The sequence below is a fragment of the Arachis hypogaea genome, chromosome 2 (genome assembly GCF_003086295.3).
Source record: "Arachis hypogaea cultivar Tifrunner chromosome 2, arahy.Tifrunner.gnm2.J5K5, whole genome shotgun sequence".
Lineage (NCBI taxonomy): Eukaryota > Viridiplantae > Streptophyta > Magnoliopsida > Fabales > Fabaceae > Arachis > Arachis hypogaea.
This window is the reverse complement of record NC_092037.1, coordinates 7,100,609-7,128,523: the sequence shown is the minus strand read 5'-3', so window position 1 is coordinate 7,128,523 and position 27,915 is coordinate 7,100,609. Positions and strand designations below refer to the sequence as shown.

At 34.0% G+C, this 27,915-nt stretch overlaps 1 protein-coding gene across 2 annotated transcripts; it reads right to left on the bottom strand.

Annotated features, from left to right (window-relative positions):
- Positions 1–1,912: 1,912 nt before the first annotated feature.
- On the bottom strand, positions 1,913–12,287 carry LOC112735440 (uncharacterized). Of its 2 annotated transcripts, none has more exons than XM_072205914.1 (6): positions 11,267–12,244; positions 10,569–10,646; positions 9,969–10,068; positions 7,980–8,101; positions 7,791–7,890; positions 1,913–7,385 (listed from the first exon to the last, which is right to left on the bottom strand). In XM_072205914.1, the coding sequence occupies exons 1-3, from the start codon at positions 12,101–12,103 to the stop codon at positions 10,063–10,065; spliced, it is 921 nt and encodes a 306-aa protein (XP_072062015.1). In that variant the 5' UTR covers positions 12,104–12,244; the 3' UTR covers positions 1,913–7,385; positions 7,791–7,890; positions 7,980–8,101; positions 9,969–10,062. The 2 variants fall into 2 exon arrangements, with proteins under 2 accessions (XP_072062015.1, XP_025640765.1); XM_025784980.3 differs by having other exon boundaries at positions 6,882–7,385; positions 7,791–7,911; positions 11,267–12,287.
- Positions 12,288–27,915: the final 15,628 nt, after the last annotated feature.

Here is a 27,915-nt window from a genome sequence, read left to right as displayed (position 1 = left end):
TATTTTATTTATAATTTAATATTTATAATTCTATATATGTAATATTTATAATTATATATTTATTATATCTAATTAATATTACTCAACTAATCTAATAATAACTAATGAATATAAAATAAGATAAATAATAATTAAAAAAATTACAAAATAAAATAAACAATTAACTCATGAGTTATTAGCACTTAGCAGCCAAACATGTTCTAGATTTCCTTGTTTTTCGTCACTCTCACATGTCATTAACTTTCCTTGTCAACGCTGCTCACATACTCTCTTCTCACTTTGTCCAAAATAGAAAATTTCATATTAGATCTCACGCTTTCATATTTTCCTCAAATCCTTAATCAATGCAACCTCAAATTCTTAACTTGAAAGCGTGGCTGCAAATACCACATTCAAAAATGTAAATGCTTGCGCTATATACATAGAGCAATGTTACATCACTAGTAAATATTATATTTTTATCAATATTTAATTTGGTCAGTAATAATTTATATTTATATTTATAGACATTTTATGCATAAAAAAAGTATATAATTTGAATTTATATTTATCAAAATTTTGAACACATAAATCTATATAATTTTTACTTACGTTTTTCAGAGTTTACACATATAAATTAGTAAAATTTATTTGTCAAACCCAATTTAATAATTTTACTGGTTAAATAATAATAAAAAATGCTAAAAATTATGATTTCCAAAAATTTCTAATACACATATACTACTTTATCTTCCTTGTAATGAAAAAAAAAGGATTATATTTACTAGAATAAATGTTCATTATAATAATAAAAGAAAAGTGTACATCCAACAATCATCTAAAATCTTACAAATAAAAGTGTTTGTTATAACAACTAATTTAAATTGATATAATGATTAGTTTATTAGTTTTTACTAGTCTGTGTAAGTAAGGGTCAGAATATTCGAATATAAAGCAAGTGGATGAGGATGTTAGAGTGAGGGTTGAATGTGATGGGTTGTAAGGGTTGAGTACAAGAGCAGTGAGAATTTTGTGACTTGAACGATGTGAATGAAGTTAGAGAGGAAACATCGCAGATGGAGTGAATGACTGAACGTGTACACGGTGTTTTGGGGGTTTTTGGGGAAAAGGTTTGAATGGATTTGAAATTAGTTTTTTTTTTTTACTGTGAATTGGATCCCAAGACAATTTATTGGTTGAATGTTGCAAAAATTTTCCTCAATAAATAAAAAATATCTAATCAAGTTTTCAAAGTGTGATACTTAGAGTTTTTAGAATATTATTTTAATACTTTCAAGAAGTGAATTGATTTATAATTGAAATCCTGAAATTGAAATTAAAACTAACATTAAAAATACTTTTAAAATTAGGTTATAAGAATGTGATTTTTTCTTTTTTTTTTGTCCGCGGTATTTCTTAACCCAATTTAAATCCCTAACACTTATTTAAACAGATGAATAAACTATCCCTCAACCCAATTCAAATAAACGGATGAATAAACTGATCACTCAAAGTTCGGTCAATTGTGAACTAAGTTACACACGAAATGGAATCCTGTCGTGTTCTTCGTGATAGTCTTTAATTAATAATTTAGATGGTGTAGTGTTCTTTGCATTTTGGTTCTAACTAAAAAAAGTAAAAATTACACCACATATATCACTTTCTTTATTTTCAAACATCACTTTTTTTAACACTATAAAAAATTCTTTATTGTTGTAACTAATTTTTTATTTCCTTTATTTAGGTGAATCAGCCTGAATATTGCAACCAGAAATTCGTTTTTTCTAATGAAATTGAAAACCTTTTTATATTAACTAATAGTTTATATAATATAGTGGTAAATACATATACAACATGGTCTTAGAAAGGACCCCAAATCCCAGTTTAATTCCCAAAGATAACAATACTCGAGAGAGAAACAACTAACTAAATACACCTGAACGAATAATGATTTGGAAGCCTTTATATTATTTGATTCATACATGATTTGAAAGGCCTTATATTTGACCAGATATTACAGGAAAGATATGAGGATCAATAATAACATAAATTAAATAGATAGTTCAACTCCCTAAATCCATGCCTTCCCATTGGTTAAAGCTTCTACTTGTAGTTGCAAAGGCATGTTTCTGAGACTCACCTTCTCATTATATTGTGATTACTCCCTGTATTTCAAAATAAATATGATAGGACCAGTAATAGCAGAACGGTCAAGCTTTATTGATATACAGGGATGGTCAATTAGCTCTCCCTAAAAGGTTCTACACAGTTGAAACTATCAACTTAGTGAGAGATTCTCTCTAACTTCTAACAGGATTCCTAACCTAAAAATCTCCTCTACTAACTATAACCTAGTTATTTATAGGCAATGAGCACTAGGGTCTAAAAACCTATCAGCTAGCTAGACATGCTAACAATTCCTACTTGACCTCTACTTACCTTTCCTTTTGTAACACAACCCAAATCTGTTAATAGTAGCCTTTTTATCAATACTCTCCCCTTGGACAACCACCTTGTCCTTAAGGTGGAACTCCGGAAAGGTGGCCCGCAATGTCGCCGCTCGCTCCCAGCTGTCCTCACAAGGAGAGAGGCCCAGCCAGCGCACCAAATACTCCAAAGCCCTGTCCTTTGCGGTTTGTGATGCCACGATCTGAGATGGATGCATCACCAGCTCGCCATCCTCAGCTAGCCCCGGTGGAAGCGTCTGTACCTGCTGCTGTGGCGGAATGGCCTTTTTCAACTTGCTAACGTGGAAGACCGGGTGGAGCCTGCACCCTTGAGGCATGGCTAACCTGTATGCCACTGCCCCTATCCTCTCAACCATCTCAAACAGTCCATAGTAACGAGGGCTTAGCTTTTCATTGACCCTCCGCGCTAGTGTCTGCATCCGATAAGGTTGCATTTTCAAATAAACCCACTCACCCGACTTGAACTCGACATCCCTTCGATGTCTATCTGCTGCTTGTTTCATCCGCTGCTGAGCCTGTACCAAGTGCGTCTTCAGCTCTGCCAACACTGCATCCCTGGCTGCAGTCAATGCTGCCACCTTATCAACATGCGATGGAAACGTCTCTCCACGGAAAAGAACAGGTGCTGGCACACCATAAAGTGCTTGAAATGGAGTTGTTTGTGCTGAGACATTGTAGGAGGTATTAAACCAAAACTCCGCCCATAGTAGCCATTCTAACCATTTCTTTGGGTAGCCCCCCACAAAACACCGCAAATAAGTCTCCAAACAGCGATTCACCACTTTGATTTGGCCATCGGTTTGCGAATGAAATGTCGTGCTGTACTTCAATTTTGTCCCTGCGGCTTGGAATAGTTTGGACCAAAACTTACTCGTGAACACCTTATTCTTATCTAATATGATTGACTTGGGAAACCCGTGTAGTTTAACCACCTCCTTAATAAAGGTTAGTGCCACCTCCTTGGCTGAAAATGGATGAGCTAAGGGGATGAAGTGAGCATACTTAGTTAACCGATCGATCACTACCAGGATAGTGTCCATGCCTTGGATTTTGGCAATGCCACCATAAAATCCATCATAATGTGTTCCCAGACCCTCTACGGGACTGGTAGGGGCTGCAACAGCCCTGCCGATTTCATCGCTGCATGCTTGTTTTACTAGCAAGTGTGGCAGCCCGCAACATAATCCCTGACCCGTTGCCTCATGCCGCGCCAATGAATCGCTACCGCCAGCCTCTTATAGGTTCGAAAGAAGCCTGAATGTCCACCTGCCCCACTATCACGAGACTCAGCCAGCAAAAGTGGGATTTGAGAAGAATTTGCAGGCAACACTGCTCTCCCTTGATAAAACAATCGACCCTTGTGTAGAGAATACCCTGGATATCATCCAGCCCCTGCTGTAGGGCGGCCACAATCTTTTGTAGCTCTTGGTCGTGAGCCATCTCCTCTTCCACCATTTCCCAGAGGTTCATGTGCACTACTGAGATTGTCCTTGCCATCATTTGTCGTGACAACGCATCTACTGCCTTATTCTCAAGGCCTGGCCGGTATCGGACCTCAAAATCCAAGCCTAACAATTTAGTGGTCCATTTCAAGTAAGCTGGGTCCATGAGTCGCTGGTCCGTGAGGAACTTCAGACTTCGCTGATCTGTGAGAACAATAAAATGGCGACCCAACAAGTAATGCCGCCACTTTTGGACAACGAAGACAATGGCAATCAACTCCTTCTCATATGCAGATTTTTGCCGGGCCCTTGGAGATAGTGCTTGGCTTAGGAATGCTATTGGTCTGCCTTGCTGGGACAGCGCTGCACCCAACCCCTCACTCGATGCATCAATTTCCAACATAGTCTTGATTGAAATCCGGGACTGTTAGAGTCGGTAGGTCTGCCATCAGTCTCTTCAATCTCTCAAAAGCTTCTTGGGCCTTGTCATTCCATTCAAACGCATTTCGCTTTGTTAACTCCATCAATGGCTTGGCGATCATCCCATAGCCTTGCACAAAACACCTATAATAGCCGATAAGTCCCAAGAATACCCTTAACGCCCGCTGGTCCGTAGGCACCGACCACTCTAGCATCGCTGTGGTTTTGTTAGGATCCGCCGAGACCCCTTGTGCCGAGACAATGTGACTCAAGTATTCCACCGAGCTCACTGCGAATGTGCTTTTCTTCTCATTCAGCACCAGCCGGTTCTCCATTAAAATCTGGAAAACTTGTTGGAGGTAAAGGGCATGGCTCGCCATATCCTGACTATAGATGAGGATATCATCGAAAAAGACCAAGACGAATTTCCGCAATAGAGGCTAAAGAATGTCATTCATCAAAGCTTGAAAGGAGCTCGGGGCGTTGGTAGAAATTCATAATGGCCCTCATGAATGCAGAAAGCGGTCTTGTGGATGTCTTGATGCCTCATCCGAATTTGGTGGTACCTTGATTTTAAATCCAGTTTAGAGAAAACTGCAACTCCCATCAATCCATCGATTAGCCTATCAATGACAGGGATAGGAAATTTATCCGGAACCGTAATACCATTTAACGCCCTATAATTGACACAAAACCTCCCGATGCCATCCTTTTTCTTCACCAACAATATCGGGCTAGCGTAGGGGCTGGAGCTTGGCCGAATTATCCCTAAGGCTAGCATTTCTCGCACCATTTGTTCAATCACTGATTTCTAATGGTGCGGGTAACGATAAGGTCTTATATTCGAGGTTGCAGCTCCTCTCAATGGAATGGCATGATCATGGCGACGATGCGGTGGCAGCTCTAGTAGTGTCGGAAACACCTTAGCATGAGAAGCTAACACCGATTTGATCACCTGCTACACCTGTGATATAGTGGCCGCTTGCAAAGTCATGGGCCACAGTTGGACCATTAATCCTTCTCCCCCTTCTTGAATGGGCAAAACTGCAAATTGAAGGTGCATACCTCCATAGCACAGCTCTGGGTCCCCCTGCAAAGTAACCATGTTGTCCCCATTCCGAAATTGAACGCATGATTTTTTGAAGTTTACGATGACGTCTCCCAACTTATCTAGCCATGCAAGCCCCAGGACAAACTCCGCTTCGTTAGTTGGGAAGATGAAGAAGTCTTCCTTGATTGCCAATTCCTTGAATTGGAGAGTGACACCCAAACACCATCCTTGTCCCCCTTTATTGCTGTTGTCCGCTACCCTGACCTGGAACTTACAGGTGTTGTCAATCCTTAAGCCCAACTCGATGACGATCTCCGGTGTCGCGAAATTGTCCGAAGCTCCACAATCTATGAGAACGCGTACACTGCGGCCATTTATCTCTACCTAGGCTTTGATGGACTTGTGATGTCCACTCAAGCTCACGAATTTGAGTTCCAATTGTCCCTGCTCCCCTGTTTCCAGAACTACCTCATGCTGTAACCAATCCGCTTCAAAGTCTGGCTCCATGATTAAAAGCTTGAACTCCCTATTCTTGCAAATGTGATATGTGGTGTACGGTTCATCACAGAGGAAGCATTCCCCCCTGGCGCGCTTCGCTCTATACTCCTCGTTGCTGAGATGTCTCAATCCGCGCCGTCGCAAGGGATTTATCGTCAACTCTACACCGTTGCTTGCTGCAGAGTTGGGCGCTGTAAAGGGGTGCACTGCTTTGGTGGCGGTTGAATTGGCGATGACGAAGTTGGGAGCCAGTGGTTTACTGCGTCCCAATACCCCTCGCAAGGCAGCATTGCGGTTTTCTACCTTTTGTGCCAATTCCATTAACTCGTCCACTGACTGGTATGGGAACAGTTTACATTCTTCCCCCACTTCCGGTTTCAGCTAATTCAAGAAGAGGTCCATCAGCAATTCTGGCGCAATTCCGCGGAGGGGCCGCGCGTGAAGCACGAACTGGTCACCGTAGTCCCGTACCGAGTTCATCTGTTTCAGCTTCTGCAGCGCTTGATATGGGCTCTGCAACCGTTCCGGTTGAAAATGCCGTAGCAGCACCGCACTGAGGAACCACCGCTACAGCACCGACGTCGTCCCCTCCCACCACCTAAACCATGTGAACGCCCTTCCTTCCATTGCGAAGGTGGCAACCGTGAGCCATTCCTCATCTGGCACTGTGCGCAGCAAGAAGAATTGCTCCATGCGTTCAATCTAAACCACCGCGTCATCTCCGCATAAGATCGGAAATTCCAGCTTTTGCCATTGCTCCAGCGCGCCGCGACTTCTGGCCGACGAGCCTATAGCCAGGTGCTATCCCGTTGAACCACGCTCGTTCTGATTAGGCGCGCGATTTTCGAACGAATCCATTCGGGAATCGAAGCGCTGCAGCGTCTCCTGCATCGATTGGAACATCTCCATGCGCGACTCGATTGTGTCAAATCATGTCTCCATTTTCCTCGATCTCGATTGGACCATTCAGCGTTCGGATCCTCAAGCTCTGATACCAATTGATAGGACCAGCAATAGCAGAATGGTCAAGCGTTATTGATACACAGGGATGGCCAATTAGCTCTCCCTAGAAAGTTCTACACAGTTGGAACTACCAACTCAATGAGAGATTCTCTCCAACTTCTAACAGAATTCCTAACCGAAAAATCCCCTCAACTAACTATAACCTAGCTATTTATAGACAGTGAGCACTAGGGTCTAACAACCTATCAGCTAGCTGGACATGCCAACAACTCCTGCTTGACCTCTACTTACCTTTCCTTTTGTAACACAGCCCAGACCTGTTAGTAGTAGGCACCTCTCTATCAATATGTCACCTTGAAACTTTGATAACTTGAAATATCAATGTATTCTAAACATATAACAAAAATATAAATAAAGGTGGCGTTTGTTTTTCAAAGGGAAGTAGTACATCTGAAGAGTCAACAAGTAGCGAAACCAACGACTGAATCACTCTCAAGAAATGCAGCATCAGCTATTTTCCTTTGGCCTTTCACATGAAGCGCACAAACTCGAAAAAAGTTTGATCTGAATAACAAATATAGAAAACAATATAAACACTGAAGAAGCCAGATTTCATCAAAATATGGAAATGGTATAAAAGTATGAAAGTTGGTCATGGAAAGAATAGAAGGCAAATATGGAAGTATCATTACTTGGATATCTTTCTAAAAATCTAATAGGCCAAATATGCAAGGATCCGAATATAAGTATAAAATATATGACCATAAAATACTACTAAACCCCTCAAAGTTTTAACATTTACAATATTTACACATATAACATCTTAGATTATGCATCCATCTCATACAAGCGCACGAAATCCTGGCCAAAACATTTTTAGGACCAACAAGAACCAAAATGGAATAAAATTTAAATGTATATACTTGATTGCATTACTTAGTTTACAAGTTTGGCAACCAAATATTTTACCGGTTGAGGTGCAGGAATCGTAGTGGCATTCTTATCTGCATGTTATTGATAAGCTGCAGCATCAAGATTCTTGTCCATTGTAATCTAGAATATATTTGATCTGATGGAACAGAGACAGAAACTAAACATACTAGGTAAGTTTTTAACTTCAACCAAACCAATAAGAACTTAGAATGCATTAATGCATACCATTTCATAATGAACTGTGTTCAATGGCAAACGCGCAGCACATGAAGAATTTGAAGCATCCAGTGAGCAAAGAATAGATCCATCATTCTGTCATATCAACCCTATTATACTTTCTCCATTTGCTACAATCAGAAAACAAGTACATGTTATCCTCGCGGCGTTTCATAGTATGATACATTATAAATCCTGTGCACAAAAACACATCATTGACACATGATGGCTAATATCAAAAGTTCAAAACAAAACAAAACAAGTATATATTATATCATATACTTGAAGAGCAACCAAGGACTTCATATTAAACTAGTTATTAGCTACTAAGCCATTGTTATTAGCTATTATGCCATCCAGAAAAATTGGATAACAATAAACTTTTTACATCATTTAATCAATCTTTGCAGGTTACTCATTTATGCAGAGGCATTGATTAGGAGAGAGAATGAAGCACAATGGAAGAAATTTACTAAAGAGACAACAATACAATACTTCATGATGAATCAAGTTTAAATTAGGGTTTTCATATAGTTTTCTAGGCCTTCCTCTTCCTCTAACTATGGACTACTCTCCATCTGATTCACTCTGCTTGCTAGGGCTTCTACAGGCCTTTTCTTCATATGTCCAAACCATCAAAAGCAGGACTCTACCACCTTTTCAAACAATAGGCAAGAACCCCCATCCCCCTTCCCCCCTTTTATTCATCAACATAGCATCCTCATTTCTGTCATATTTATCTTATTTTCTTGTTAATTTCCTTTTTAGCCACCTGACAGTTACTCTCATGATACCATTGGTCTTATAGTTGGTGCCATTAAGAAAAATCTTAAGATTTTCTGATTCTTATTTTTAATCACAAATGATGAGCAAAGCACTCATTCTTTTCAACCACCAACTTGGATTCTATAGTTTACAATCTTTATTGAGGAAAGGACAATGCATAAACAATCCAAGGGCAATGAGAGTATATCCTGCAAACAAGTAAAAATAACAGACAAGAAAACTAAGAATGCAACTCAATGACAACAATTATGCGTATCACACAAGAGTCAAGAATGAAAGAATACTTTAAATAGCATCAATGTACAAGCAATTTCTTTGTCTTGTCTCAAATATGATAAAAGAAACAAATATACTATTAACAGCAAAAGATAAAATGTTCTGTGGTTTACATATTCGAAAGTGCCAGACAAACAGGCCCTGATATCAAAAGAAAACTATGCACTAAAGGAACTCTTTCAGATGTCAGAACTATTTAGTTTTCTTAAGGGTTGAATGTAACAGTTAGATTAGATGAATGCACACGGCATAAGTAAAATTACAAATTACATAAAGTCCAAGAGTTATAGTGTTTTGTTTCCTGGCATTAATGTGCCAGCTCGTTCAAGCAAAAAGTTAGAGAGAAACAATGTGGAATCTAAAGCCCTTAGATTTTGTATAGACATAAACATGGTGATGACATCAATATCTGACAGCGCCAAAATATTTTAAAGAGATATAGAGAAAGATTGTGCAATTAGATTCACGCGCACATTCCAAATACCAGAGAAAGGGAAACTAAACAAATCAATACCATCCTCATCCTCCCATTAATACATTGAAATTTTACTGGATCCTCTCTAGTATGTCAAATATTTAAAGTTATACTCCTTTTATTATTTCTAATAAAATTAGCCCATGAACACATCAATAGTGATATGCTTGCAAGTAAACCACGATGTCAAAAGATAGGATGAATTATAGGGAAAAACGAAAATATATAATATATAGATATAGATAAAGATACTACTAGAAGTCCATAAATTATAAATACTTTGACAAAGAAACCCGACGGAAAAGCATAAATAATGTACAATGCTGACTGACTACTTATAACCACTTGACTACTAGAACAGGTTGGTTGTTTCTTATTAGGTGCCTCGAGGAACAGATAATAGGCACAGAAACAAACATTTATTTTCTCTTCTTCTTATGATCTGCACTATATGGTAATACCTTCTCCGGATGTCACTAAGACAGAACAGTTTGATATTCGAAGATGTCAGAATTTCAGAGAACATTCTGATCCCAGAACTAGCAAGTGAACACCCTAACCCTGTAAAAAACAAACAGATTATCAAGATGATCACCATATTGCTCCAAAGAGTAACAATATCATTTAGTGAGAACTTGAATGAACACTTGATTGTTGCTAATAAAATTTTAACACATCAAACAATTATTTTTTGTTCTCTTTTTCGCTCTTGGAACAAGTGGTTTAGATTAGCTTGGTGCTTATTACAATAAACACCAACCACTATGTTCAAATAAAGCTCATCTAAAGTGAATTTGTACCAACATGAACTAACAAGGGTGTATCCACCTTTAATTCAAGCCAAAGTGCATCAGAATCTTAAACCATACATGATTGAAAGGAGGATACACCTTTATATTTTCCCTTTAGATACAAACTCACTTTAGATACGTATTGTATTGCCCCAGATGATCAGTTAAAAGCACAAGGATCTTTTTCTTCTTCCTTTTCGCGTTCATATTCATTTCTTCATCATCTAGGCAAACAGTCAGAGAAGTAAAAAGATATATGAAGGTGAAAACCTTAAGAGGTGGGTCAGGAACTTGGTATAAATCAGGGGTCACACTCACACTTGTCAACCAAAGGCCAGGAAAAACTGCCTGCAAAATCACAAACATTAAGATCTGCATTATCATCCTCAGGAAAACAAACCAAACAATCCTACCCCTACCGTCATATATCATATAACACAACACATCATATAAACACAAGGAAAACCAAATCATCATCACGTCATGATTATATAATTAAACAAAGGGTTTATGGTTCAAATAAAAAACAAGCTTCAGCACATGAAATCCAATATAACCAGCAAAATGGATCAAATAAAAAATTAAATAAAGGGAATTGGTGAAATTGATCGATGATTACATCAACACCAGCATTATCATACAAATCAAACAACATAATTGTCTGATCATATCAAGCATTGGGGGAAAATATTTAAATTCATCAAATGAATACCACAACAGCATCTAATTACAGATACAACAACTAAGCATGTGAGGTTGGCTACATAAATCACACAAGATTTAAGAGTATCATATTCTAAATCATATCAGCATCCAAACCAATAACCATATAATCAAATAGCTACAAGGGTAAAAGCTTAACAAAACAAGCAGAAGCAGCACATGAAATCCAGAACAACCATAAAAAAAAAAAAAATAAAGGATGGCAATGGAATAATGAAATTGAGAGAATGAATGTATGATTTTACATCAAGCTGCTTCTGAACAGCCCTAGGTCTCTTGTTGGGCTTCTTGGGGGGTTTGGCAGCAGTGACCTTGAGAAAATCCTCCTCAATCTCCTCTTTTGTCAGTGTCAATGAGAGCATTGCCGTCTTCAACACCACCCCCTCTTCCTCCTCCTTCCTCCTACCACCATTCTCCTTAAGCTCCTTAAGCCCCCCATTCTTACCCCGACTTGATGAACCATGCCGCACCCTGCTTCTCGTTCTGCCAGCATCATGGCCCAACGAGCCACCATTCCTACCCTTCACTGCAGTTTTCTTCTCCACAACCTTCCTCGGCCTTAAATTCCATGTCTTCACCAAAGGGTTACTTTCTCCTTCCTCCAAAACCTCAGCCTCCTCAACCTCAGCCTTAGCCTCAGCCTGGGGTTCAGGTTCAGGATCAGCACTGGGAGCAGAAAGGTCCCTCTTTTTCACACAAAACCGGAGCAAGAGGTTGTTTGTGCCCTTATCCTCAGGTGTATTCTCCGAACCCTCAACCGGTTCAACCAAAATTTTCTCCTTTGGAGGAGAAGCAGCGAACCGGTTCGGGTTAGAGTTGGGTTCAGGGTTGATAAGGAGAGCGCTACGTCGAGCCGGGTTCAGAGGCGACAACCCGAGTCGGAGAACCGGGTTGACACCTCCGGTGGTAGGGAGTGGCAGCCTTCCGAATTGGAACCGCCTGGGGATTTTGGCGTTGCGGTTGCGGTTTCCGAGCGCCCACCTTAAAGAGAAGGAGGCGGCAAAGGGCCTCGGTGGCACAGGTGGTGGTGGCGGCGGCGGTGGTAGCTCGGGGTGAGAGTTGGGTGGGTGATGATGCACCATTGGAATTGGGATTGGAATTGAAATGAAACGATGAAAGTGAGTGAATGAATGAATGAGTTGTTGTGTATATATAATAGTGAAAATGGAAACATTGTTTATGCATTGAATTGAATTGGATTGGATTCAGAGAACAGAGAGAATGAATGAATGAATGAATGAATGAATGAAAGAAAGAACGAAGAGTGAAGAGTTGGCATTTGCCATGCAAACCTTATTAATGACACTTTCTTCTTCTTTCTTTTTTTGTTTTTTTCTTATCTTTTTTTTAAATATTATTTGACTTTTCTCATTCAAAAAATATTTTCTCTTTCTTTCAAAATAAATGCTGTTTTGAATTTCATCATAAAACAATGCTGTTTTAAATAATTTATTTACATTATTAAACAACAAATATTTATATATGACATTGGTTTTCTTTCTTTGTTCGACAATAAATTGCCACTCTTTTTTTTATAAAAAAAAAAACTTATTATTAAATTATCAATTATATCCTTGTTCAATAAAAATCTTGAAATTGAATTTTATCATTTTCTATTTTCATTAATTATGAATTGTTTAATAAAAATTACTCTTAATTCTCAATTTACTAATAAATTGTATATTCAATCAAAGTGAAAGATAAATAAAAAAAGTATATATTCAAATATACAGATACATAGAATTAAAGATGTATAAATCCAAATCTGATTTATAATATTGTAATATTTATCTATATTTGATTGTAATTCGTAAATATAATCCAATTTACTGGTTTATTGAATCGGATTTCGATCTAATTTACAATTAAATATGGTTAGATACAGATCCACAAATATAAATAATAAATAAAAATATAAATAATAGGATATTGCACTTTTTTGAAATGTTAATATTTTAAAATTTGTATTATTATTTGGTTGTTGTTGGAATTCGAATAATTCGATTTGGTCGTTTTATTTTTATTATTATTCACATATGTTTGATTGTTTATTTCTATCATTTAAAAATATTAATAATATTTTAAAAATAAATAAATCTAAAAAAATCATTTTTAAATTTGTTTTGAATTTTTTAATAATTTTTTTAAAAAAATTATCAATAATATCTGATATCTAATTCGATTAAATCTATAAATTTTGGATCGAATTTGAGCCTAAAAATTAATAACAAATTAGTCATTTGATGATTTTTTTTATTTTTTTTTTTGAAATATATTAAATGCTCCAAACAATGAATAAATCTATTTATAATTTAAAAAATTTAATTATAGTCTACCGCAATTTAAAGAAGGATTCTAGTCTACCAAAATTTTAATTATAATTTAGCATTAATTATGTAGGTCAAGTCAACACAAGTATTTAATTCGAACTTCCGACACTTATTTAAACGGACTAATAAACTAACTATTAAATTAATCCAATTTAATTAAGTGAATAATTATTTATTAAAGTAAATATAATATATCCTATTTACTTGTGTAACTTTTTATTGCAGAAAAAATATTTAAAAATGATTTATGTTAAAAAAAATATTATTTAAAATTATCTTATTTAGTTTAATATTTTAAATTTTACATATAATATTTATAATTATACATGTATTGTGTTTAAAATTATTTAATTATTTAGTAATTATTAAAAATATAAAAATAAGATAAATTTTGACTATTTTAAATTAATTTTTTTCAAAATTTTTCATTCAACAATAATATATATATATATATATATATATATATATATATATATATATGCAACAAAATAAACTATATATATGAAGGTGATATTATTAGAAAAAGCAGCAGGTAGCCGATATTATTGCAATATTTAATTTCTATCTCTCTTCAATAAGTGCTGGAATTTTGAATATTATTATAACCACAATTTTTGTAAAACTTCATAATATATGTGAATTATTACTAGTGAGATTTTATTAATGACGAGTGGTAGCCTAGAGTAGAGAGTAGAGACCCCGCCTTGATTGAACTCACTCTTTTTTCACTCGAAATGTTGACATGTTTCATAACTAGGTCAGAAAACATTATTATTATTATTAAAGTTATTTTTCTGATGTTTGAATTTTAGACATAAAATTAAAAATAAAAGAATGAATCTTATATTTTTCTATTTTTATTTTTAAGTAATCTAGACAAAAAAAATTATAGATACTAAAAAATCTATTATTAATGGATAATATGTATTAGTGTGTTTTTTTTTTACCATTTAATGTCTGTACTACCAAAAAGAATGTAATATATATATATTAAGATAGTATAATTCTTGAAAATAAAAAATTATTATGTATTTTTGTTTTAAAAAAATGGATACCCATTTTTTTATCTCTATATATATACTAGAGTGTTAATAGACATTATTAATTTATATTTTATTTATTGAATATGTAGTATAATAAAAAAAACATATTGTGATTACATGTTATTATAAAAGTCTGATAATTTTGTAATTTACGGTTATGAGTTTAGGGGTAAACTAAAGGCAATCAAATTTTATAAGATTTTATCAGGATTTAACTGACCATTCTCACTTGGTAACAAAATATAACTCGTTTTTGCTAGGGTAAAAACCCAATTATGGCAATTAAAAAAAAAGTCTAAAACATTGTTACCATTATCATGGAGACCGCGTATTCATTTAATAGCTAGAATGTTTTAAGTGTAGAATAAAGAAAGAAATCTCATTTCACTATATTATGTATTTATGTTTGTAAAACATAAATTCGTTACGGATTTCATGCCATTTATAAACGTAGAAGTAATTATTTACCATTTTATTATTACCTATATTTTTCATTTGTTAGCACACTGATTATAACAAGTTATAAAACAATATGATTCTATTCCATAAATATTTTCTTCATGAATTTATTCGTGACCTTCAAATATTTTCCCATAAAAGAAAAAAAGAAAACTTCAGATGTTATATACGTTAAGGGGGAAAGGAAAAAGCAATTGATCATATGAGGGGCAGGGAGAAATAGATTAAAAAAAAGTATTTGTACTTTTTAGAAACATACAAAATATCTTAAAAGTTATGAATACTTTTAAAAATATCTAAAAATATATTTTTTAAAATTAATTTATGGTTATCATAATTAAAAAATTTAATATAATTTTATATATTAATAAATATTAAATTTTTTATATTTATATTTATTATGATATTTAAATTTTAAAAATTATTTTATTAAATATAATTATTATTATTGTTATTTATGTTTATTAAAAAAATTTACTTTAATTTATTAAGTATGCTATAATTTTTTAAAAGGTGTATTTAACAAATTAACTTTAATAAATTATTTTTAAAAAATAAAAACTTTATCAAAATAAGCGTTAAAAGTACTATCGGTTGCGATTGGAAAAATAAAATATAAATCAATATTCTCTAAAGTAAAAAAGTTAGTATAAAATAATAAAATAAAAAATTAATTATTTTTAAATTAAGATAATGTGACATATATTTTATAAAAATTATAAAAAATCAATAATAATTAACTTCACAAATTATCACCTAACTTTTTTATTTTAAAAAATTTAAATTCATAAAATATACATCAACAAATAATATATAATATTCAATGCTTTCTACTTGTAATAAACTAATAATATGTTAATATGATTGAATTATTAACTTTCATAAAAATTAAATTAATGAAAAAATTGAATTTTTCTTTTTTTTTTCTTATGGAAACAAATTGGATTGTTTTAATAAATTACTTTCCTCACTATATTGTTCTCGTAACGTATGCACAAACTAATGCATGTTACTTTCATTATTCATATTTTTAGAAAGGCACTTATTTTCTAAAACTTTGTAATTTTTTTATTTTTATTTCTTGCCATACTCATTACATGTATGACACTTACGGAGTTATGGCGTTGTACATTAGTAAGGGCTATGCTACACCGCACCGGATTCGATGGTCTCAAAACGTTTGGACTATTAAATAATCATATAACAAAATATATTTTTAAGTTTTTTAATAATTATTAAATAATCTTTTTCTGATTTTAACTATAAATTAACTCTATATATTTTATTTAATTATAAAAACTATTTTATAAATTATTATTTTATCATTCATCTATTATGTTTATTAACAATCAAAAACAAAAACAATAACGAATTAGATCTTCGATTGGTCGTAATAACTTTTTGGCAATTCTAATCGATTAAAAGTTTATCTTTGATCCGTTACATTCCTCGAGCGTTATAAAATCGTGTTGCAGAGAGAATCAATCAATTGGATTAACAAAATAATCGATTAAATTTCAGGTTTCCCATAATTCAATATATTGGATTGGACTTCAAGTTATCACAAAACAATCTATTGAAATTGCAAGGCAGTATGGTTTTCGCAAAAATCAATCGATTGGTCATACTACCCAATCGATTGAACGATGACTAGAATGTGGGTTTTTTATAATTCAATCGATTGTTTATATTACCCAATCAATTGAAAGCTTCAAAGCAACTTTAGGTCTCACAGTTCAATCGATTGGTTGTGTTGCCCAATCGATTGAAGTTTGTACGTGACTAATGGTATATTCCAATTCAATCGATTGGTATGAGAATTCAATCGATTGGAATGTGATGTAAATAAGTTTTTTTCTGCATTCAATCGATTGGTAAGATAATCCAATCGATTGAATTTTGAATTGCGTTATATATTAAACCTGGTAATCATGCGTATTCAGACTCTCTCCCCGTTTTAAAACATAACATCACCATTTCTGCACCTCTCTTCTCTTTCTAAATCCAGAAAGCTTCTCTCTTCTTCTTCTCCAATCTCACCAACATCCACTCCAAACTACATACATATTATTAGTCCTCATCCAAATCCTTACAAAATCCACCGAACCAATTTCCCCAAAATGGTCAGAACTAAGAATGCCAAAAGAGTTAGGATTGAGGGTGAAAGTTCTGCATCCACCAGACTAATTGTTTCATCCCATTACATGGCAAGGTGGCTGCCGTCTCCGAGGATATTGAACAACTATGTGGAGAAGTTCGAGCCAAGGGCAATTGTTCCTCCCAGTTACATAACAGTCGAGTTCATTCATGATAGACATTATAATTTGGTCTGGAATACTTTGCAAATACAGCACTTGACTGATTTTGTACAAACTAAGGATGATTATTATCCGCACTTGGTTAGGGCTGTTTATGGTACTTTAAATTATGTTGTTTCTGAAACTGATGAAGATGATGAGGAAGTAATGTCGGTGATTGAGTTTGATTTAGGGTCACGACATTATAGAGTTACTTTGGAACAATTAGCTAAACAATGGAATTTAGTTTATCATGGGGCAAAATTTACTGGAGGTATTGCGGCAAATGAGAGATGGGGTAAATATAATAGATTGGTTGGTTTGCAGAGTTTGCAGTATGAGAATCCACATATGGATGCTAGAGGTAATATAAGTTGCAGTGGTTTGGGTAATGAGCAGTGTGTATTTTGATGTATTTGTTTTTATACATGTTGATTCCAAGAAAACATAATCATGGAATCTTGTTTAATAAAGATATTCTAGTGCTTTGGACTATGGTGACTGGAAAGGAGATAAATTTGCCTTATTTTATGGTTCATCATATGCTTGAAATGAAGAAAGGAAAATCAAGTGTTGGTTTAGGATATGCTTGCCAATGGACTAAGATTTTCAAATGGCTTGGAATTGACTTGAGTGAAGAGAAAAGTATCGTCTTGAGTAATGTAGCCAAGATTGATGACAGCACTCTAAGACAGATGGGAAGAGATTCGGATGCCCAAGAACCTCAGATCCAAGGGCAACCACAAGACCCTGAGGTGCAAGCACAATCCCAGTAACCCCCACCACCACCGCCTCCTTCGCCAACAATGCGAGATTTGATGGATGAATTGCGAAGCATAAGATTATATATGGAGGGGCAATTTGCTGTGAGGCAACGTCAAGACAGGCAAACTGAAGCTATCAATCGTCAAGGAAAAGCAATTGATCTTCTATACACTAATCTAGGCATCACAAACCCAAGGGGTATCATCCTAAGGCCTGGACCATGAAGAAAATGTGTCGAAGAATGAAGAAAATCTGTTTCAGGGTCTTGAAATTGTTTCAGTTGTTCTTGAAATCAATTGATATGCATTCAATCGATTGAGTTAGGAAACCAATCGATTGAAGAATGCTTGCAATCAGGAGTTTGTATGTATTTAATCGATTATTTTGTTAGTGAAATTGATTGATGTATCGTCAATTGCTGATTCAATCGATTGTTTTGTTAGTGCAATCGATTGAAGTATCCATAATTACTGATTCAATCGATTGTTTTGTTAATGAAATCGATTGAAGTATCTAAAATATTTTGTTTCAATCGATTGGTAAGTGCTTGAACACGTATAATGCTATTCAACTAGTTTAATTAATTATTAGTGATTTCTCTAATCTTATTATTATTATTATTATTATTATTATTATTATTATTATTATTTAAGTATTTATTACTTAAAAATAATTATATATAAGATAAAATCATATGAATTAATAAAATTTACTTTGTTAAATTATAAAATAAAAATCAAGATAAAATTTAATTTGTATTTTAATTTTAACCAAAAGATAAGATAACATAAAAAATTTTAGAATTGTTCACTTAATTTAAAAGTTTAAAAAAAGATAGAATTAAAATTTGATTATTTTTATTGAGTGTATATATATGTGCTCACTCCGACTAATTTTTTATACTTTGACCAATTATTTTAAGTATTTGCCTTTCAACCAAATTTGCTCATACAATATTCTTCAGTTCATAATAATCATGGATATTCCTCCTAACGAAGATTCAGTCCCCAATGATGCATGTAATACACAGAATATGTCACTGGTTAGAGGCTGTGATCTTATCACACTTGATTTTGGTGATCAAATTGGAACTACAATTCCTAACGCTAAGGTAAGACGTAATGGGATTTTAATTTTTAGTAGAATATATTATGAGTAATTTAATCTATTATGTTTTCTTTTTACAGTATGACCTAGTTATCAATGACGATGTTATTCAAAACAAGGATCTAAATAAAAGTGAAGAATTTCTAGTAAAGTGGAAGAGGTCCTTCTTAGCATGCATGTAATTTAATTTGGCAAATAGTAATGCAATTTATATTATGTAATACATTTTATATATTATAAATATTTTTAGGCTATTAGTTGTGATTAGAGAAATCTTTGTCTTATTCCATTGACAATCTCATCAGAACAACCATAACTCTTTTTGTATTTTTACATTTATATGAAATTATTTTACCTAAAATATTTACAGTCAATGAGAGTTGTAAACATGGCTCGAGATGAAAAAATTGATTAAATCCTTAATTCTGTAAGCCGCATTAAGACAATGATATCACAACTGAGTCTGAACAATGATTTCGAGACTCCGACAAAACTTTCTTCATAAAAGACACGTCCATTCTCAAATAGATTAAAGGCTAAGAGTTCGAATATTGATATTCATACTGCTATATCAGACGATGAGGATGATCTTATTGAACTAGACAAAAGGACTTTCACTCATGATGATGCGTTCAACATCAAAATCAATATGGACACACCAGTATCCCCAACTATAAGAGCCGCAACGAAAAAGAAAAATATACCAAAGGTATATGCATGTGTAGTAAAATTCATGCATCATATTTTTTACTAGTATATTCCTAACATGATAATAAGTGTTTATTGACCTATTATTTTTCTTAGGGTAAGACTATTATAGGGATACAGAAAAAATTACTGTTCACTCCCCCAGCCAGAGTAAGAAAGCTAAAGATTGAACCCAAATTATTCAATAAATCCAAGGCGTCTTATGCATTGAGCCAACCCACAAAAGACTATAGAAGACCTATTTATTTCTTTTTCATCACCAACGTAATTACCTCTTAGGCACCAATCTTTAATTATCTAATTTGTTATGAGTAGTGCTAATTAACCATCTAGTCTACAATGAGTATTGCTAATACTCTTGTGTTAAACTTTGTAGTCAATGAAGTGTAAATTTATGCCAATTTCAACCATGCGTCTTTTAGAAGATTAGATAAAGGCCTGTGCATATGCATTTTCAGTCTCGCTAGATCCATCGTAAGTTATTTTGATATTATCCGTCTTGTCGATCAACGAGGACCCATCTAATTTGTTTTGATTTTTAATTGAAACAGTGAAGAACTTGTGGTAACAGACACAATCAGAGCTACTAGATCAAACTTTGATCATTTTCTACTTGACAGACCCATTACGGATAAGGTACATAAATCATCTATTAATTAATTTACATTTGATTTTTCGCTCAATTCAGTAATATATTTAGATTATGGTTCAGATTCTTGAATTAGTGGCAATGAGATGCACCGATGAGCAATTTGATGTAAGTTTTAAGACAACATGGCAACTTCCACCGAAATTTGTGGTATGTTCTATAACACCTAATAAGATCATTTTACTAATTATAAGTTATAAATGTAATGCTGATAAAGAATCATGCTTTGTCATGTAGTAACAGTTATATGAATGCATTAATGTTTTTAGGTGGATGTCTTCAACAAGATACATTTAGAACAAAAGATGCAACACTATATATACAAATTTATGCACCCTGATTTAAAATTTGTAAGATTTTTTTTGATATTTTTTGTTGAATATAGTTTTTCCTTATCAACATACATAACACACGGGTAAATTTTATGATCTAGATATATGTTCCTATTCAAGAGGATGATCATTGGTATCTAATGGTAATCTCGGTTGACGATCGTACAATCTATCACTTGAACACCTATTTTAATGATGACAGAATTTACTATCATGAACGTGTTATCAAGACCCTAATAAGGCCATAAAAAAATTTTATAAGCTTATTTGCTTTGTATTTTTCGTTTCTATTATTTAACTAGTTAATTGAAATCAGGCAAACGTACTATAGCAAATCATCATGTCAAAATTTTACAAAGATAATGGCATTTAAGAGTATAATAAACAATTTCATGACTACAAAATTATAAGGCCAGAAAATATACCTCAATGTAGTTCAAGCTAAAACTCTGTAACATGGATAATGAAGTGGATGGATATGACTTTTGAGTTTAAACCAAAAGGTAATAATAAGGTGAGCAGCTTTTACAAATCCTTAATATTTATACTCTATTTTTTTGTCCTAATTCATAATAAATAAATTACAACTTGAGGATCATGATATTCGCATAATAATCACTGTGCATTTACTCAAGAGTCGGATCAACCAAAAGAAGTCACGAATTATAGCGTCGGCCAATGAGTTTTGGAATATACACACAAACCATGAGATGTAAAGATAATAGTAGTTATTTTGATAAATTACAATACTTTGGTTATTGATTATTTATTTGTTAGGTTTGGTGGATGTGCTTCTTTAGTTATTTTAAAATGACTTTTTAAATAGATATTTTTTGTTTTGTGGCTTTTACAATTTCACTCTATTTCTATGCACTATATAGATATCTTAGTTTAACAAAACTCATATTTTTATGATGAAGTAATGTCATTTTCATTTATTATTTCAGCAACAATGACATACAAATATTATGTATGGTGAATTATATTTTACTTTATACAAATAATTTACTTTAAAGATAAAATTTCATATTTTAATTTCTGTGCATTCTATTTTTATGTTTTCATATATTCAATATTTGAACTAGTATGATAAATAATCTTTCACTTCCCAAAGGGTTTTTTTCTTAAATCCTCTTCCTTATTTATATTTGTGAGGCGTACATTAAATTTATTCAGTCCAAAATAAAAAGAAATTTCTATTAAAAAGGATTTTTAAAAATCTATTAACCGATACTATAATATTTTTTATGCAAATGAGATTGAAATTGTCAATTAGAAACTAGCAAATTTAATTAGAAGTATTTATTACAATGGTTTATGTTAACCGTTCAAATATCAAAAGTAGTTGTAGATTACAAGTTTACTAAGACCATTGTATTCAATCATCACACTCAAACATTTTTTTTTCGAATCATGTAATTGACACAGAGCGTATTTCTTGATATTTGATTAATCTTTATAATAAAACTCAGAAGTGAAAATAGGAGAAGAATAAGAAAATTGAGTGAGAAAAAATGAGAAATATTTTATTTAGCATAACAAATAATATATTTCTTTCATTTCCATCCAATGAGAAATATATGTGGTTTTACTTAAATTAAAATTGTATTATTTTATTTAACAAAGATTATTAGGAGAATTTTAACAACAATTATAAAATGATATAAATTTGTAGTTTTGAATTAATTTTCTTAACAACAAAATAATTTTAATAATTTGTAAATTTATATAATTTTGAATGATTATAGCTCAATGAAAATTCAGTGTGCTTTACTTCTTTAAAAAATTATGGATTCTGTAATTCCATAGTTCCATGCAACATAACTTAAGTTCTTATCCATATTCTTCCGATATCAAATTTCAATTGACATGATGACAAACAAATTTTTTAACAATATGATCCTCCATTGTGGCTGAGAAAAATGTCTCTCTACAAAAAGGAAGAGAGGTTTGAAAAGCTTTTGCTGTCAAGCTGCGTGTCACCTACGGCCAGGTCAATGGATATATACATATAAGAAGGTAGATACAGAAGAATCACATTCTTGAAAAAGTCTGTTCAAAATACCTTGAAGGCAGCAATTGGCTTGATAAAGAGATATCGCCAGACAAGACCACTAACAAAAATAAAAAAGAATTCTTAACAAGTGAAATCTCAATTGAGTTAGGGTACAATCACTTTATTCAAAAGTAATGATAACGCACTAGTGATCTTAATTACTAACCTGTTACCAGAAGGAGGCATAGAGCAGACAAGGATAGCTCCTCTAAGCTTTAGATATGTATTTTCTAGAGTTAAACCTCAAAATGGTCCCTGAGATTGGCGTCGTGCACTAAAATCATTCTTGAGATTCCAATTGCACTAATTACGTCCCTGAGATTGAGAAAAGTGCACCATATTAGTCCCTGACGTGATGACATGGCTTGATGACGTGGACGGTAAGTGACACGTGTCACTCCATGATTTGGTCAGGTGTAATGATATGATGATGTGGTGACCGGTGACACATGGCATGTTGATGTGGATAGTTATGCCACGTGTCCATTTGTGCCACGTGTTGCAACAGTATTCGTCCACGTGTCATCCATTATGTCATCGTTGTAGATGCACCAAATTAGTCCCTCACTTTGCATTAAGTGACCCATTTTAGTCTTTGAAATTGAATGTCATGCACCAAACTAGTCCCTTCACCAATTTTTTCTCAATTTTTTTTAAATTAAAAATTTCAATATCTTAGATGCACTAATTTCAATTCTATTTTTTCATATATCGTTTAAATACAAGTTCTTTCATAAAAAAATTTTAAGATTTTAGTTTTAATTATATAATTTTTTAATAATTTAACATTGGTAAATTTTATGATTAATTGGACACATTTTTTTCATAAAAAAACATGTGCTTTTAACAAGAGATCAATAATTAAAATATACGTTTTTTTTATTCTTATGAAATACACGTTTTCGTTATATGTAAATGAACTAGATTGAAGGTACTTCAAGCACTCTCACTATCATCTCCGGCCTCTGCAGTATAAACGAAAGAGGTCAGAGATGGTAATGAGGGAAGCTTGAAATGCCTTCACGTCAACTCCAAGACGTCGGTTAGGGGTATTTTCAAGAGAAAAAAATATTTTATAAAAGCACTGAATGAGGTCGGAGATAGTAGTGAAGGTGTTTGAAAGGCCTTCACGTCAACTCCAAGTTGGCGATTAGGATATTCGCAAGAGAAAAAATATTTTATAAAAGCATTTTTATTTGAATAACATGTGAAAAAATAAAATTGAAATTAATGCATTCAAAAATATTGAGAATTTTGAATTTATAGAAAAAAAATGAGAAAAAATTGGTGAAAGGACTAGTTTGGTGCACGACATTCAATTTCAGGGACTAAAATGAGTCACTTAATACAAAGTAAGGGACTAATTTGGTGTATCTATAACGATGACATAATGGATGACACGTAGACGAATACTATTGCGACACGCGGCAAAACAGGCACGTGGCCAAATAACATTGTGACACGTGGCACAAATATCCACGTCAGCATGCCACGTGTCAGTGGTCGCAACATTATAATATCATTACACGTGGCCAAATTATGGAGTGACACGTGTCATTTACCATCCACATCATCAAGCCATGTCATCACGTCGTTAAGAGAAAATGGGTCAGGGACTAATATGGTGCAATTTTCTCAATCTCAGGAACGTAATTGGTGTAATTGAAATCTTAGGGACGATTTTAGTGCACGACATCAATCTCAAGGACCATTTTGGAGTTTAACTCGTATTTTCTATTAGTAGAATCAAACTCAATCAGATGAAAAGCTTCAAGGAAAGTAGGTATCTGAGACTAAAATGATATATATGATATTCATATGATGGGGGGATTAGTAACATACTGGTACCTTAATTGACTACAAAAACATGTAGCAGCAGAATTAGAAGGAAATTGGAAAGTACCTTGATGGTTGTTGCTTCCCAAAGAGGAGATATAATACTGAATGATAAGTACTCCAAATGAATGTCCATTCAAGATAGGTGGTGACTGAACCTTATGATGGACGAAATTTGCAATATCTTTTACATGCGTCTACTGCAAAATCAAGTGTATTCAGAAAATTAAAGACAATAATTATTTAACACCTAGAAGATAGAAGCATAGAACAAAGCAGATTCTTATCAAGAGGGAGAGCAGCTCTGACCGGTGAAACAGAGATGGCGCCGGCGACGGTGGAATAGAGCTTCGCGACGGAGGCAGGAGGCGAACCCGGCTACTGTGCTTCCAATGCAGAATCGTTAGCTGCACAAGAAGGAGTGAGGGAGTGAGCTTTGAAGGTCCACCTTGCGATGCGGTAGGAGAAGTCCGGCGGCTGAATGGAAGTGAGGGAGTGAGTGAACTGGCATTGAGAGGAACAACGAGCTCGAAGCTGATGGGAGGGAGGGAGTGTGTGTTGCTACTGCGTCGTTGTAGTGAGTTAGGGTTGCTGCGTTGGTAATTGTTAGGGTATTAGGGGATCAGCACACAAAACGGCAGCGCTTTTGGTCAAATTCAAAAACCCAGTCTGGTTCCGGTTCGGTTCAACCTATTGGTTTTCGGCCAGTTTAACGGTTTAATTCCGATTTTCTATTTTTGTGGTTTTAATATATAACCGAATCGTAATTTATATCGGTTCGCGGTTCGACCGGTTTGTCGATGCCAATGGATTCAATAAAACTTTTATTAACAATAATTCATATAAATTAATAATTCTATGAATTAAATAAATCATTAATTTGTTTATTGTCTAACCAATATTTATTTGACAATCATTTCAACTAAAAATATAAGCACGAATATTGGAAGAATATAGAAAATTTTATTAATATAGTAAAAAAAATTTAAACATGAATATGTAAGTGATTCTCTATGCAAAAATATTAAGTTCAGGGAGGTTGCTAACTATCACTATCTAAATCAGGAGTCAGTTCAGTATACATGTCGCCGTTATCTGAACCATTAGCTTCATCTTTCTTAACGTGGTTGTCAATATCCTTTTGCCAAGGACATGTTGTCTTGTTATGTCCTTCCATTTGAAAAACACTACAACGTTGCCGCTTCTTCTTAGATGGTTGTCCTGAGCTTATATTGGTTTGATGTACATACAGATTCCTACTTTTAGCTACACCTGACTGAGGTTGTGTAGTGCCTTCGTCTGCAGTCTTGTAAGATGAATACAATCCCATAATAATGTCACGTGTCTCTTCAAATCTCTTTGGGACTTTAGCAGCAATAGCAGCCAATTATTTAGAAAATTCTATCAAGGCACTTTGACGACTAATAACAACAGCATCCCTAGTGAACCCACCTGCATCATTGAGTGCTGATTCACCTTCTTTGTCCATCTATCCAACACTAATGATGGAGAAATCTCACAAATGTCTCTGTTAACCAGAATTTTCACAATATGTTCTCAAGGAATTCCAAATGACTCCATTCTTAAACAGGAACACATGAAGATCATTTTTTCTTGACGAAATTCAACGGTCCACAGAAAATCAGGCCTCCCATACTTACACACAATATACTTTGAGCGATCATTGTTATTCTTTATGTTTAGCACCCGCATTGATCCAGTTAGATATAAAAAGAAATGGCCGAAACAATAGAAATATCTCATGAGTGTATACCTCAGTAGCAAATCTCTCTAGCAGCTCTATACAAGTCTGCATGACGGGTACCCCACGTGTAGATTCATAATCAGCATTAAATTCTTTAAAGTGCAAGTGTGCAACACACCTTTGAAAATGCTCTACAAAATTTGTCAAATCATACTGCTACCCCACATACCTTGCCATAACTGAGTGTAAACCTTCACATCTTGAGGTAGTTCTAAAGCCAGCAAAAAACTTACCTCTTATATATGCAGTAGCCCACATATGCTTCTCTTCATACATGTTGTTCACCCACGGCTTATCCTCAAGGCCAAATTCTTCAATAAGTTGAACCCACTTATGCTTAAACACGGTAATCTCGTAGTCTCCCAACATGATTTTTCTGAATTTATATGTAAACAATGGATTTCCAACATTGCTAGTCGCATTTCGAATAAGGTGCCAAGCGCATAATCAATGTCTGACTTTGGAAAATACATCTCTTATTGCATTCCTAATCGCCATTACCCCATCAGTTATTATTGAGGTCGGGGTCTTACCCTTCATGGCAAATATGAGGTGACGCAGGAGCCAAATATATGTATCAGTAGTTTTGTCCACAATTAACGCAGCAGCAAAAACAATTGTTTGGTTGTGGTGGTTAACCCCGCTGAATATGACTAATGGACAATTATACTTGTTCTTCTTGTACGTAGCATCAAAAGCAATGACATCTCCGAAGAGTTGGTAGTCTAGTTGGCTAATCCCATTAGACCAGAACAAGTTACGTAACAAACCTCTTGAATCATGACACGCCTTAAAATATAATTGTGGATCCTTCAACCGCATATTCTCCAACTTCTTCAACACTCATTGTACATATCTCTGGGACCATAGCCGACAAATTCATATCCGCCTGCTTAACTAGCTAGAAGACCAAATATCTGTGAAGTGCTAATCCCAAACTTTAGCATGTTCATCATTTGCATAATATCTGCCTCTGTCATTTTTCTGTGGGCAGGCAACATAGCACTAAATTGTGTATCTAATAGATCATGGTTGTGTTCATCAGAGAAATAAAAGATATGCCACCTTCCAATTTCAGATACAAATTTAACATCAATTCGGGCTTCACACCAGTTCTTGCTTCCAATCTAGGCTCCTTCTTCCTTTTTTCTATCGTGTAATATTTCTCCTCCCGAAATCCTTGTCTATGACATACAAACTTTTGTTTGTAAACCTCGCCAATACTATTCTTGAAAATCTTACTCTTCCTTGCACTAAAGCCCTTCGACTTTGAGTACTTCAGATAAAAATCAAATACAAGCTGCAAAGTAGAAAAGTGATATTTACCAATTTTTTCCACACAATTTTCACTGAAATTCAAAGTTGTAATGTCTTCCATAGAGTCAACCGCATAAGAAGCTTCAAGGGTATCTTCTGACGGATCAGATTCAGAAAAATACGCTCCCTCAGTAAATTCATCTCCAAAATCTTGTTCGAATTCATTCTGTTCATCCATCATATCTTGGTCACAAACTAGCTCTTCTTGTTGGTTAATATCATCCTCCTCC

Coding starts and splice junctions, on each gene's coding strand:
- LOC112735440 (XM_025784980.3), bottom strand. CDS start 12,103: ATGGTGCATCATCACCCACCCAACTCTCACCCCGAGCTACCACCGCCG. Junction 10,647..11,266: donor CTGTTCAGAAGCAGCTTGAT/GTAAAATCATAC, acceptor GTGATTTTGCAG/GCAGTTTTTCCTGGCCTTTG.